The following is a 13,463-nucleotide window of genomic DNA, read 5'->3' on the forward strand; positions in this document are numbered from 1 at the left end:
CACATCCTTTATCTTTCTGTGGTCCTAAGGGAAGAGTACTAAACTGGACCAAGGCCAATTATATCAAAATTAGGCAGGAACTGGGAAATGTGGATTGGATACAACTATTTGAAGGGAAGTCCACATTTGATATATGGGAGGCTTTCAAAGATAGGTTAAAGATAGTGCAGGATAGGCATGTCCCGTTAAAAGCAAAGGATAGTAAAGGCAAGATTTGTGAACTTGGGATGACAGGAGAAATTGTAAGATTAGCCAGGACGAAAAGGAAAGTGTACATAAGGTCCAGTCTGCTAAGAACAGAACGGGCCCTGGAGGAATATCGGAAGAGTAGGAGCAGTCTTAAATGAGGAATCAAGCGGGCTAAAAGGGACCGTGAAATTGCTTTAGCAAGCAGAATTAAGGAGAATCCCAAAGCCTTTTATTCTTTTATAAGAAACAAGCGGGTAACTAGATAAAGGATTGGTCCACTAAAGGATAATGAAGGAAGGCTGTGTGTCGAATCTGAAACAATGGCTGAGATTCTGAATGATTGCTTTGCATCAGTGTTCACTGAGAAGAGGGACATGATAAATGTTGAGATTAGAGATAGAAGTTTGATAACTCAAGGTCACATTGACATAAGTAGGAAAGATGTGTTGGGTAGGCTAGAGTTTATTAAGGTGGACAAATCCCTAGGACCGGATGGGATCTATCCCAGGTAGCTGAGGGAGGTGAGAGAGGAAATAGCTGTGGTCCTGACAGATATCTTTGTAGCATCCTTAACAGAGCTGAGGTACCAGAGGACTGGAGGATTTTCATGTTGTCCCCTGTACAAGAAGGGTAATAACTGCAAGACCAGTGAGTTTGATGTCAGTGGTGGGAAAGTTGCTGGAGAAGGTACTGAGAGATAAAATCTATTTATATTTAGAAAAGAATGAGCTTATCAGTGATAGGCAACATGGCTTTGTGGGGGGTGAGATCATGCCTTACCAATGGAGTTCTTCGAGGAAGTGACCAAGTTGAAGGAAGGGCTGTAGATGTCATATACATGGACTTTAGTAAGGCGTTTGATAAGGTTCCCCATGGTAGACTAATGGAGAAAGTGAAGTCACATGGTGTGCAGGGTGTTCTAGCCAGGTGGATAAAGAACTGGTTGAGCAACAAGCGACAGACAGTAGTAGTTGAAGAGAGTTTCTCGAAATGAAGAAAGGTGACCAGTGGTGTTCCACAGGGATCAATGCTAGGGCCACTGTTTTTGTGATATACATAAATGATCTGGAAGAGGGAACTGTTGGTATGATTAGCAAGTTTACAGATGACACAAAGATTGTTGGAGTAGCAGAAAGCATAAGGGACTGTCAAAGAATACAGGAGACTATAGATAGACGCACCACTGGGTGGAAAAGTGGCAGATGGATTTCAATCCAGGCAAATGTGGTGATGAATTTTGGGAAGTCTAATTCTAGAGCGAATTATACAGTAAACGAAAGAGCCTTGGGAAAAGTTGATGAGCAGAGAGATCTGGAAGTTCATGTCTATTGTACCCTGAAGGTTGCTGCACAGGTGGATAGAGTGGTCAAGGTAGCATATGGTATACTTGCCTTCATCGGACAGGATATTGAGTATAGAAGATGGCAGATCATGTTAAAATTGTACACGACATTGGTTCGGCCATATTTAGAATACTGTGTACAGTTCTGGTCGCCACATTACTAAAAAGGATGTGGACTCTTTGGAGAGGGTGCAGAGAAGGTTTACGAGGATGTTGCCTGGTATGGAAAGTGTTAGCTATGAAGAGAGGTTGAGTAAGTTAGGTTTGTTTTCATTAGAAAAAAGGAGACTGAGGGGAGACATGACTGAGGTCTACAAAATGAAGAAGGGTATAGACAGGGTAGATAGAGATGAGCTTTTTCCCAGGGTGAAGGATTCAGTAAGGAAAGGTCACGCTTTCAAGGTGAGAGGTGAAAAGTTTAAGACGGATACATGCGACAAGTACTTTACACAGAGGGTGGTAAGTGCCTGGAACATGTTGCCAGCAGTGGTAGTAGAGGCAGGCACAGTAGGTGTGGAGCAGAGAGATACAGATGCTTAGGAATTGGGCAACAGGTTTAGGCAATAGATTTGGATCGTCTCAGGCTTGGAGAGCCAAAGGACCTGTTCCTGGGCTGTAAATTTTCTTAATTCTTTGTTCTTTGCTCCCTTAACTACTTGCATTTGCTCATCCTATCAACTGTACAAGGTGAAATAAGTAACCCATCAATTTTTTTTCAGGGAAGAAAAACTCAAACACAATGTTACAGTGAGAAAATGTAAACTTACAGCAAAAACATGGTATACTAAATGAATAATCAAAAATGACCACATGGGTTCAGCTCAGAAGTGAAATAAATGGGATAGGATAAATAGATAGGAGTGTATTTATAGATCCCAAATAGTGGGAGACAGAACAACAAATTCCAAGCAAAATTCTGCGTGCAAAAATAAACAAGGGAAAAATAGTTGGGGGTTTCAACTATCCTAACATCAACTGGGATATAAACAGTGGGAAAAATCACACAACATAAAATTCTTGAAGTGCATTTAGGAGGACTTTTTTTTTTAGCACATAACCAGCTCAATTAGAGAGGGTGCAATTCTAGATATAGTCTTACCACGAATCCATTATTGATATTGGAAAAATCCAGCTGGTTCACTAATGGCCTTTAGGGAAGGAAACTCTAAACTTAACCTGGATTGGATTACATGTGACTCCAGACTCTCAGCATTGTGGTTGACTCTGAACTGCACTCTGGGCAATTAGGGATGGGTAATAAATGCTGGTCCAGCCAGCAACACTCATCTCATGAATGTAAAAAAAATAGAAACATTGAAGATAGAAGCAGGAATAGGCTATTTGACCCCTCATGCTAACTCTGACATATGGTATGATCATTACGGATCAATACTCTAACAGGAAATGAAGTCAGGCGAATGGATGAAGTTGCAGTGGCTAATATTTTGGAGATAGTGATTGTAACAGTTACATACATCAATATAATAAAAGACAAGGGCAGAGCAGGAGCAAAAGTTCTAAATTGGGGAAGACAAATTTTATGAAGTTGAGGTGATTTGTTGAAAATGGACTGGAACCAGTTATTGGAAGGAATAATCAGTGGCAAAAAGAGAGTGGAAGGCATTCAAAAGTGAAGTTCTGCAGACACAGTGTAGATGTGACCCTAGAAGAAAAAGATGGTATTCCCAAATCTAGAGCCCCTGGATTTCCAGAAACATACAGGGTAACTTAAAGCTGGAAGAAAAAAGCTTACAAAAGCCACAAAATAGGCTTTCTACAGTATGAAGCTAGGAGTACGGAAAGTACAGTGAATAAGTAAAAAAGGAAATTAAGAAAGCAACAAGGATGTGGAAAAATATTGGCAGATAAATTCAAGGAAACCCAAACATGTTTTGTCAGTATGTTAAGAAGCTGGGAAGAAGTTGTCCTGGAAGTTCTCAACATCGACTCCAGACCCCATGAAGTCTTATGGCATCAGGTGAAACATGGGCAAGGAAACATCCTGCTGATTATCACATATTGTCCTCCCTCAGTTGATGAATCAGTACTTCTAGTGGGGGATTTCAATGTCCAGCACCAAGAGTGGCTCAACAATAGCAGTATTGATTGATGGTCAGGCCCTAAAAGACACAGCTACTAGATTGGTCTGTGGCAAAGGAGAGGGAACCAACAGTAGGGAAAAACATATTTGACCTCAACCATACAAATCTGCTAGCTGCAGCTGCATCTGTCCATGACTTTATCAGTAAGAGTGACCACTGCACAGTCCTTGTGGAGATGAAGTCATGCCTTCACATTGAGAATAACCTCTATTGTGTTATGTGGCACTATGACTGTGCTAAATTGGACTGACTTCAAACAGATATTGCAACTCAAGACTCAGTGAGCCATCAACAGCAGAATTGTACTCCAGCACAATCTGCAACATCCTGATGAAGGGCTTTTGCCCAGAATGTTTATTTTCCTGCTCCTCGGATGCTGCCTGACCTGCTGTGCTTTTCCAGCACCACTCTAATCTACCTTGCCAATCTGCAACTTCATGACCTGGGATATCTCCCATTCAACCAGTACCATTTAGCCAGGGAATGAATCCTGGTCCGATGGAGAGTGCATGACGGCATGACAGGAGCAGCACCTGGTATTCCTAAAAATGAAGTGTCAACCTGATGAAGCTATGCCGAACGGCATAAGCAGAAAGCGACAGACAGGGTTAAACAATCCCACAACCAACAGATCAGTTTTATGCTCTGCAGTCCTGCCACATCCAGTCGTGATGGTGATAGTCAATTAAACAACTCACTGGAGGAGAAAATTTCACAATTATCATCAAAGATGGACAAGCCCAACAGAAATGCAAAAGACTGAAGCATTCACAGTAATATTTAGCCAGAAGTGCCAACTGTGTGATCCATCTTGGACTCCTCCACTGGTCCCCAGCATCACAGATACCAGTCTTCAGCCAATTCGATTCGCTTCGTGTGATATCAAGAAATGGTTGGAGGCAACGGGTACTGCAAAGATGATGAGCCTCATCAACATTTTGACCATAATACTGAATACCTGTACTCCAAAATTTGCCAGTCCTTTAGCCAAGCTGTTCCAGTATAGTCATACCATTAACATTTACTCGACAACATGGAAAATTGTCCAGGCATCTCCTCTACAGAAAAAGCAGGACAAATCCAACCCAACCATTTGCTGCCCCATCAGTCTACCCTTGATCATCAGTGAAGTGATGGAAGGGCTCATCAACAGTGCTATCAAGCAGCACCTAATCAGCAGTAACCTGCTCAGTGATCAGAGGGGAGCATAACAGCCGTATTTGACTCGTGAGATTAAGGAGCCCTAGCAAAACGAATCAATGGGTATCGTGGGCAAATTCTCCCCTCTGAGTCATACCTGGCACATAGGAAGAGGATTGTTGTAGTTGTCAGAGGTCAATCATCTCAGCTCCAGCACATTTCTGCAGGAGTTCCTCAGGGTAGTGCCATCAGCCAACCATCTTCAGCTGTTTCACTGACCTTCCGTCCATCTTAAGGTCAGAAGCAGAAATGTTCAATGATTGCACAATGTTCAGCACCATTCATGACTCCTCAGAAAGTGAAGCAATCTATTTTCACTTGTAACAATATCCAGGCCTGGGCTGACCAGTAGCAAGTAACATTTACAGCGTACAAATGCCAGGCAATGACCTTCTCCAATAAGAGACAATTTAACTGCCACCCCTTGGCATTCAATGGTGTTACCACCACCGAATGCCCCACTGTCAACATTCTCGTGTTACCAGTGACCAGAAACTCAACCGAAATTGCCATATAAATACATTGGCTACAAAGCAGGTCAGAGACTAGGAACACTGGTGAGAAACCCACCTCTTGACTCAGCGAAGCCTGTCCATCATCTACAAGACACAAATCAGGAGTGTAATAGAATACTCCCACTTGCCTCCAACAACACTCAAGACGCTTGACACCGTCCAGGTTAAAAGTAGCTTGCTTGATATGGCACAAACATCCACTTGTTCCACCACTGATGTTCAGTAGCAGCAGTATGTACTATCTCTAAGATGCACTGCAGAAATTCAAAGATCCTTGGACAGCACCTTCCAAACCCACAACCACTTCCATCTAGAAGGACAAGGGTAGCAGATAAATGACAGTACCACAATTTGCAAGCTCCCTTTCAAGCCACTCACCATCCTGACTTGGAATATCCTGGAATTCTGTCTCTCAGGGCATTGTGGGTCTACTTACAGCACGTGGACTGCAGCAATTCGAGAAGGCAACTCATCAACACCTTCTCAAGGGCAAGTAGGGACAGGCAATAAATGCTGGCCAGCCAGCGATGTCCATGTTCCATAAGGGAGTAAAAGAAAAATCTCAGAAGTGGGCAAAGGGAGGACTACTGTAGGCATTCTAATTAAATAAGAGTATGAAATATTAGATATTGTCACATTATGCTTGATGAACTACTGAAAGGACAACCATCCTTGAAAGTGGATAAATCAATGCTGGATGGATTATATGCCACCCTGTTAAAAGAAAATGAGGTAGGAAATAACATATGCTCTGTGAATCATTTTCCAGTCCTCATTTGTTACAGGTGATGTAAGAAAGGTTAGAGGAACAGGTCAAATAATTATAAGTCTGACTTCATTAATTTGAACAATTTGCCCATCATTATGAAAGGATAAACTGTAATTTAGAAAGGCTGAGTTTAGGAGATTTAGAGATACAGAACACAAAAACAGGCATAAAATGCTAGGAATGTATCAAACACTGGTTAGGCCACAGCTAGAATTGTGTCTACAGTTTTGATCACAGCATTACAGATTTGAAGACTTTTTCTAATCAGCACCCACCTGATGATGAAACCTTCCTAAATTAAAATGTTATATTTCATAGTAACCAACAAGTTCTCAGTGAGCTTATCATGACTGCCTTGAAAAATTAATTCTACATTGTTTATTTTGGTCAGCTTCATGTCTGTCATGACTATGAAACCCACTGCCACACATCAGCTTTTACAAGTCAATTTGAAAAAGCCACACAGGTAGTTTCTGTTTGCTCAACATGAAGCACACACTATTTGTACAAACACAGCCTGTCATCAAGTTGACCAAATCTAAGATGTAAACAGACATTCTGGAGTTTAAACAATTATATTGTGCAACTTGCCTGAAAGATTTTTTGTTTGTTCATGGAAAATGGGTGTTGACAAGGCCAGCATTTATTGTCCATTCTTAATTGCCCTGGAGAATTGGGTGGTGAGAGGCCTTCTTGAACCACTGTAGTCAAATTGGTGTCGATACGCCGCTAGTGCATAGGGAGGGAGTTCCACGATCTTGAGCTAGTTACATTAAAGCAATGGTCATATATTTCCAAGTCGGGATGGTGCTGGTGATGTTTCCATGCACTTCCTGCCCTTGTCCTTCCAGTTGATAGTGATCATGCATTTGGAAGGTGCAGTTGGAGAAAGTGAACACTGAAGATTGTGATTAGAGTACCAATCAAGCAGGCTACTCTGTCTTGAGTGTCACTGAGTTCGCGTGTTATTGCAGCTTGACTCATCCAGGTAGTTGAAGTCACAGAGGAAGAGTTACTTGTCGCAAAAAGTCTAGCCTCTGATTTGCTTTGTAGCTTCAGTGTTTGCAAGGCTTGTCTAATTCAGCTTTTGGTAATCTCCAGGATGTTGGTAGTGGGAGATTTAATAATGATAATGCAATTATCTGAAGTTGTTGGACATGATTATTGTCTGTCACTTGTGTGGTGTGAATATTACTTACCTCTTATCAGGACGATGTCCAGCTCTTGCTGAATATTGGCTGAGATTGCTTCAGTATTTGAGGACTGGTGAATCATTTTGCAATCATGAGCAAATGTTCCTGCTTCTGACTTCACAATGATGGGAAGGTCATTGGTGAAGCAGCTGAATGCATGCGACCCAGAGGAACTCCTGTACTAGTGTCCTGATAAGCTGTGATTTTATTTTTGACCCGATACATTAACTGTTTTTCTCACAGCAAAAGCTGCCAAACCTTTTAAGCATTTTTTTAAAAATTGTCATGGAAGGTTAGGCATGTCATCTTGAAATCAACATGGTCCTAAGAAAGCATTATTACCCTGCTCTCCCCAGGCCTTCCTTTCAAACTGACAAGCACGGTTGTGGCCTTGACAGACACAGTGGTATCTAGGAGCAACGCAACCAAGACACACTGTGTGAAATCTCTCAGAGTAAAATGTAATCTCTTAAAATACTGCTAAATTTGTTGTATTCAAATAGAAAAAGGTTAGGTTGAAGTGCTCATTATGTTTATTCCTAAAAATAAACGCAACAGAATCATCTCAATGCAGAAATCCTACGTTAAGATTGCTGGTAAATTAATTAAAATTGGCAGCTTTGATGTGCACCGTCATGGCAACAGGAGGCCAAAGTAGCAGTACTGGTGGTCATACAGTCAAGCTGCAGTTAAATGCAAGTACTTATTATCCAAAGCTGATGGCCATGTGAAAATAAAGATTCTGAAGAGAAGTTCGTCATAGTGGCACGTAGACCAAATACCCTGATTATTATAGACAATATTTTGAGAGATTTGATGTGTGAATTCTGACTGGGTTATTTTGAAAACCAGAGTGTTTGCAAATTACCCAATCTCTCAGCTACAAAATTCTGTTTGCGCATGATGGGAAAGTGGAAATTAGAAGGGCAAAATCTGGGCATGTTGTAAAGAAGAAAATCTTCAAAAACAAGAAACATAATTGAAAACTTTCATTCAAACAATTTACAAAATAATTAGCAATGCAGTCAGAACTTTCAACTTCAAGAAATCTTCTAGCTACTTAAGATGTTCAAAGGATCACCTCAAGGTACTGAGGCATATTATTTTGCAAGAGTGATCTCTTCCTGTCATGCTATTTTCATATAAACATTTATAATATCCTAATAAATTATCTGGTTGTGTTATCCCTGTATCGAATAATATCCTACAAGTTTTAAGAAGAAATTATCTAATGCATCAGTAAAATATTCAATCCATTGTAGGTGGTAAATCATTGCAGCAACTAAAATGCCAACAAGTACCCCTTCAACCCAATATAAAGCATTAAGAGAGAAAATAAGACACTTCAAATTCGAGATAAAACACAATATATGAAAATGACAAATTTATTTAAATTTAAATAAATCATTCTGAGGCTACAGAAGAGTATATGCCATGAAAGCTTACAAACAGGTAAGCACTACATTTTCAACACCCAGCTTTGTGGCATCATTTCTTAAAGCAATTAAAGCCTGGCTTTAAGTGCTACTTTACAAATTCCACTTGAGTGTACAATCAGAAGTATCTACCATTACCACTGAAGGATAACAGTCACTTAGACAGGATGAGAAGACAAAAGAAAAACAGATCAGACCAGACTGTTCAAAGTAAATTTAGCAGCATTTTAACTTTAGTTCTAAACCCAGATGATGTTACTTTGTGTATTCAACACATTCAACTGTGTGAAATTGAGCACCAGGATGAGGTGGATTTCTAATTTCAAGTCCAACATGGAAAAACTAAAGGTGGAAAAGTAAAGATGGTACTGTATTAACAAAGCAACTAATGTACTGATAAAGTGCAGTCTGTCATATGTTCTCACTAAAACAGTTTTTAATGTGAATTCGGTGTGGTTAGTCATATTATAAAAAAAGTTCTACTGTGCTCTAGCAGGCTTATAATATGGAATTTTTAGTCACTTTTGCTAAAAAGAATGCACAAATGATCCCAGAATTCAAAAGCACAGCATTGGTAAAATACCAAGCTGCAATTTGCAATAACAATCGGAACTATTATTTCCTGTTTGTTACAAGGATCAGTTGCTGTTATGTTCTGAAAAATGGACCTTTCCTGCCTCTTGGTAGTGGGGAAAACGTTTGAAATCCAAATTGTGCTGCAATGATTTTTGTTTAACTCTTTAATGGCAGAACAAAGAGGGGAACAAGAAAGAGTTTGCATAAAATGCTCTAAATGATTACCTTACAGCTCATCATTCTTAAATGATCTAACCATGAAGTTAATTTTCTAAAGTCAAATGGGAGAGAAAGCACTTGGTGTTTTTTTACCTGTATAACCACTGGCCCACAATTTTATTTTATATATATGCATATGTATTAAACACTGCTCATTAATAACAAAGTAACAAAATAGCTAAGAGTTAGCATAAGCTTCATACAAATGCTGTACTTGTAATTTTCTTTACATCTTTGAAAAATGCCTACAGCAATTGCTGCTTTTAAAAACAAAATTGGAAAACAAAACATCTCTATTCATGGTGGGCCAAGGAGCACTTAATATCTTTTAGGTAAGAGTGCTATATAGCTAGCAATAGCGTTTTGTCCTCTTTATATACAAAGAGAAAAATAAAAAAAAAGTGCTTGCATGAAAAAATGAAATGACAAATGTCAAAGTATGCATTTAAAACACAATCCCAGAAACCCGTATCATATCGTAACCAATGGCACCTATCTAGAACTTATTTCTTGACCTCCTCTAACCTTCATTCACATTTCAGAATCAGAGCAGAAAAAGGTTAATTCACCAAGCTCAAAATAAATCCTGTTCCAAATAGACAAAAATGTTTGAGCTTACCATACATTGTGTAAACAAAACTTAAAATATATAATTCCTTCAGTGCCCATCAGTTCACGGCAAATTAATTTTGCTGTAACTATAGGGCATTTATAATACTTGCTGTACACATGCCAAAAATCAATTTTCTTTTGTAAATAAAAGGAACATAATTAACACTGATCTATTTTAAGATGTTATATATTCAATTAAGCCTGTAGAGGGAGTAGTGTGCTGATGTGACTGCTCGATAAAAATTTGCTTACCACTTCTGCAAGTCTAAGGCCTTTGGTTAATACAGTAATATACTGCACTGCCCACGCTATCCCAATCGCCACAAGCCACCATAAAATAAACTTCCAAACAGTTTTAAGTTATTTTATCCACATGTATCTCCATCCACCACATCCTGTTACAACTTCCAAGCAATACTGTGCATCAGTCCTCACTCAAGTGCACAGTAACCAAAGTGCTTGGCTTCTTATGTACCATCCCATAAATGTGCGTGTTTGTGGGAGGAAAGGCATTGCCTTTAGTTTGAAGTAGCTGCAATGGGTTTCTCCAGTTCTATCTCCAGCGTGGACCCATTTGGCTGAAGGCTGCTGTAGCAGAATTTACAGACGCGGCTAGGCTCAAAAAGCTGTTGACTCGGCACTGGGATCTTCTGGTTGCAACAACTTGAGCAAAACACATTCCCACAATTCCTTTGAAGGAACAAATAAGCAGATCATTACTTTGCTTTTAATTAAGATCTCGTTTCATCTTTTTATATTAAACTTGCAAAAAATATTGGGTTCTTCATAGACAAATATTAATCAAACTCAACTCCAGTAGTAAACTTCAGTTTTTAACAATTATCAGTGAGGTTGCATGCACAAGGTTCACAGTTACTAAATGCTTACACGGACAGAAAAATTATTAAAGGTAAATGGGATTCATGAATATAATGGTAATCATTTCTTTCAAGCCCCCAGTAAAATACAAAAAGTATTTGTCTTCTGAGGATAATGAAAATAGAACCAGGAGAGGTAGTGGCAATGTCACTGGACCAGTAATCCAGAGAACCAAAACAATGCTCTGGGATATGGATTTGAATCTCAAAATGGCAGATGACAACATTTGAAGTCAATCAATAAATCTAGAATTAAAAGCTTGTTGAAGAGCTCTTGTAATGCAGCGGTGGTAGTGGTGGTGGTGGTGGTGGTGGTGGTCTTACTTCTGAGCCACATGGCCCTGGTTCAAGTCTCACTTGTTCCAGAGATGTGTAATAACATATAAACAGATTGATTAGAAAATTACATTAAAAGTTTGTCAAGGGTTTGTGTAGCATCATGACAGTGTCCCTATCTCAGGGCCAGGAGACCCAGGTTCAAGTTCTACCTGCTTCGGAAGTGTGTAATGACATCTCTGAACAGGTTGATTAGAACATATTAAAAGCTTGTTCATTGTCGTTAAAAAAAAATCTGGTTCACTTATGTCCCTTAGGATGTCCTTACCTGGTCTGACCTACATGTGACTCCAGATCCTCTTAAATGCCCTTGTTTAGCAAGCCTCTTAGGAAACTACACTGACCAACTGGCATTGACATGGACACTGTAAACATTAGTGACAAACCCAGCCCTGTATACTCTCTTTTTAAGTTCTCCTTAGTCACATCTAGGGGCTGGTGTCAGAATTGAGAAGGCTGTCCCACAGATTAGTCAAGCAACAACCTGACAATCATTCTTCCATAAAGATAGATAATTTCCCAGACATGACCACCTTTGGTTATGGCCCATCCTACCAGCTGGACAGACCACCAGAAATGGGTATCCATGAGGCACTGTGGGCCATCAGCATCAGCAGAGTTTATCAATCACAACATGTAAACTCATAGCCCAGCATATCCACACTCTACGATTACCATCAAACCAAGCTTGGTTCAAATCAAAGTGCAGCAAGGCATGTCAGGAATAGCACTAGACATACTTAAAAATGAGTCGCAACATCATGAAGTTACAGCACAGGAGAATTTGCATGCTAAACACAAGCAGCAGGCAACAGACAGGATTAAGTGAACTTACAACAAATAGATGACAAAGGGTCAGGGAGACTTTTCCCGAATGACAGTATATTTGGAAATTTGATTCAAGGTGACAATTCAACTGGTAAATTTTTTCAAATCTTGTTAAAGTTCCACTTAGAGTAAGAATCAGATTCTGACAGAGAACTAACAGACTTTTTGTTAAAATAGCCTAGTTAAATAGGCAACTGCTGACTGTGGCAGTTAGCAATCATGTGAAACACCTTTTTTGAATAGGGGCCTGATTAGGTGTTCATTACTGTAGCAAGAAAATAAACTGGAGTGTGACTCATCACAATTCTGTATAAAAAAGGGATTTTAAAATGCACATACCAACAAGGAACGTGGCAATATGAGGAAAACTTGACTTGAGTGCGACAGGGCTTTTTGAGTATACAGTATCTGGGAATTTAATGCTTGGGGAAAGATGTAGAGTCATAGAGATGTACAGCATGGAAACAGACTCTTCGGTCCAATCCGTCCATGCCAACCAGATATCCCAGCCCAATCTAGTCCCACCTGCCAGCACCAGGCCCATATCCCTCCAAACCCTTCCTATTCATATACCCATCCAAATGCCTCTTAAATGTTGCAATTGTACCAGCCTCCACCACATCCTCTGGCAATGAATGAACAGTGTTCAGCAAAGGACCTCAGTGAATGTGCCCACATTTCTCCCCATTTTTAGCACTTCATTTCCAATTTTGTGTAGCAGTAGGTAATTCAGTCTCTGGTATTACTAGAAACTGCAAGTTTTGGCAATATTGTAAATATTGGACTGTACGTTTAAGGTGTGGACCATATTTATGATAAATGATGTAATTAGCAATTACCAATTAACACATTAGAGATGGTAGGGTAGATCCGCTGCAGTTGTCGAATGTGAGAGCTTCTGGATCCGGTCATGGTGAACAACAAATACATCTGCAGTAAGTAAGCTGCAAGCACTGTGACACACTAGGGAGGGGAATGTTTCCTGACACTTCATTCCAGGAGATGATCATACTCCTAATAATTGGGTCTTCTGACTGGGTCAGTGGTCAGGGATACAAAGGCGAGGTAAGCAAGGGGTCCCACAGAATAACAGCCTTAGCCCTTGTGATTATTTGACAGCTTTATTGTTTTTCAGCTTTTTTGAATATTGAATAGGAGTGAGTACTGCAAGGTAGATGAACTCATTGGCCATGGCACTGTGGTACAGGAAGGGTTGTCTGTGAGAGTGTGAGAGAGAGTGTGTGAGAGAGAGTGTGTGTGTGTGTGTG

General features: G+C 39.9%; 1 protein-coding gene across 6 annotated transcripts in view; it reads right to left on the reverse strand.

Annotated features, from left to right (window-relative positions):
- Nucleotides 1-8,679: 8,679 nt before the first annotated feature.
- Nucleotides 8,680-13,463, reverse strand: part of mtmr3 (myotubularin related protein 3) — a 98,374-nt gene continuing 93,590 nt past the window's right edge. For all 6 annotated transcript variants that reach the window (XM_043715815.1, XM_043715814.1, XM_043715818.1 and 3 more), the window contains one exon: nt 8,680-10,843. In XM_043715815.1, the coding sequence (XP_043571750.1) occupies nt 10,672-10,843 (172 nt within the window). In that variant the 3' untranslated portion in view covers nt 8,680-10,671. The remainder of the gene's footprint in view (nt 10,844-13,463) is intronic.

This window comes from Chiloscyllium plagiosum, chromosome 25 (genome assembly GCF_004010195.1).
Source record: "Chiloscyllium plagiosum isolate BGI_BamShark_2017 chromosome 25, ASM401019v2, whole genome shotgun sequence".
Lineage (NCBI taxonomy): Eukaryota > Metazoa > Chordata > Chondrichthyes > Orectolobiformes > Hemiscylliidae > Chiloscyllium > Chiloscyllium plagiosum.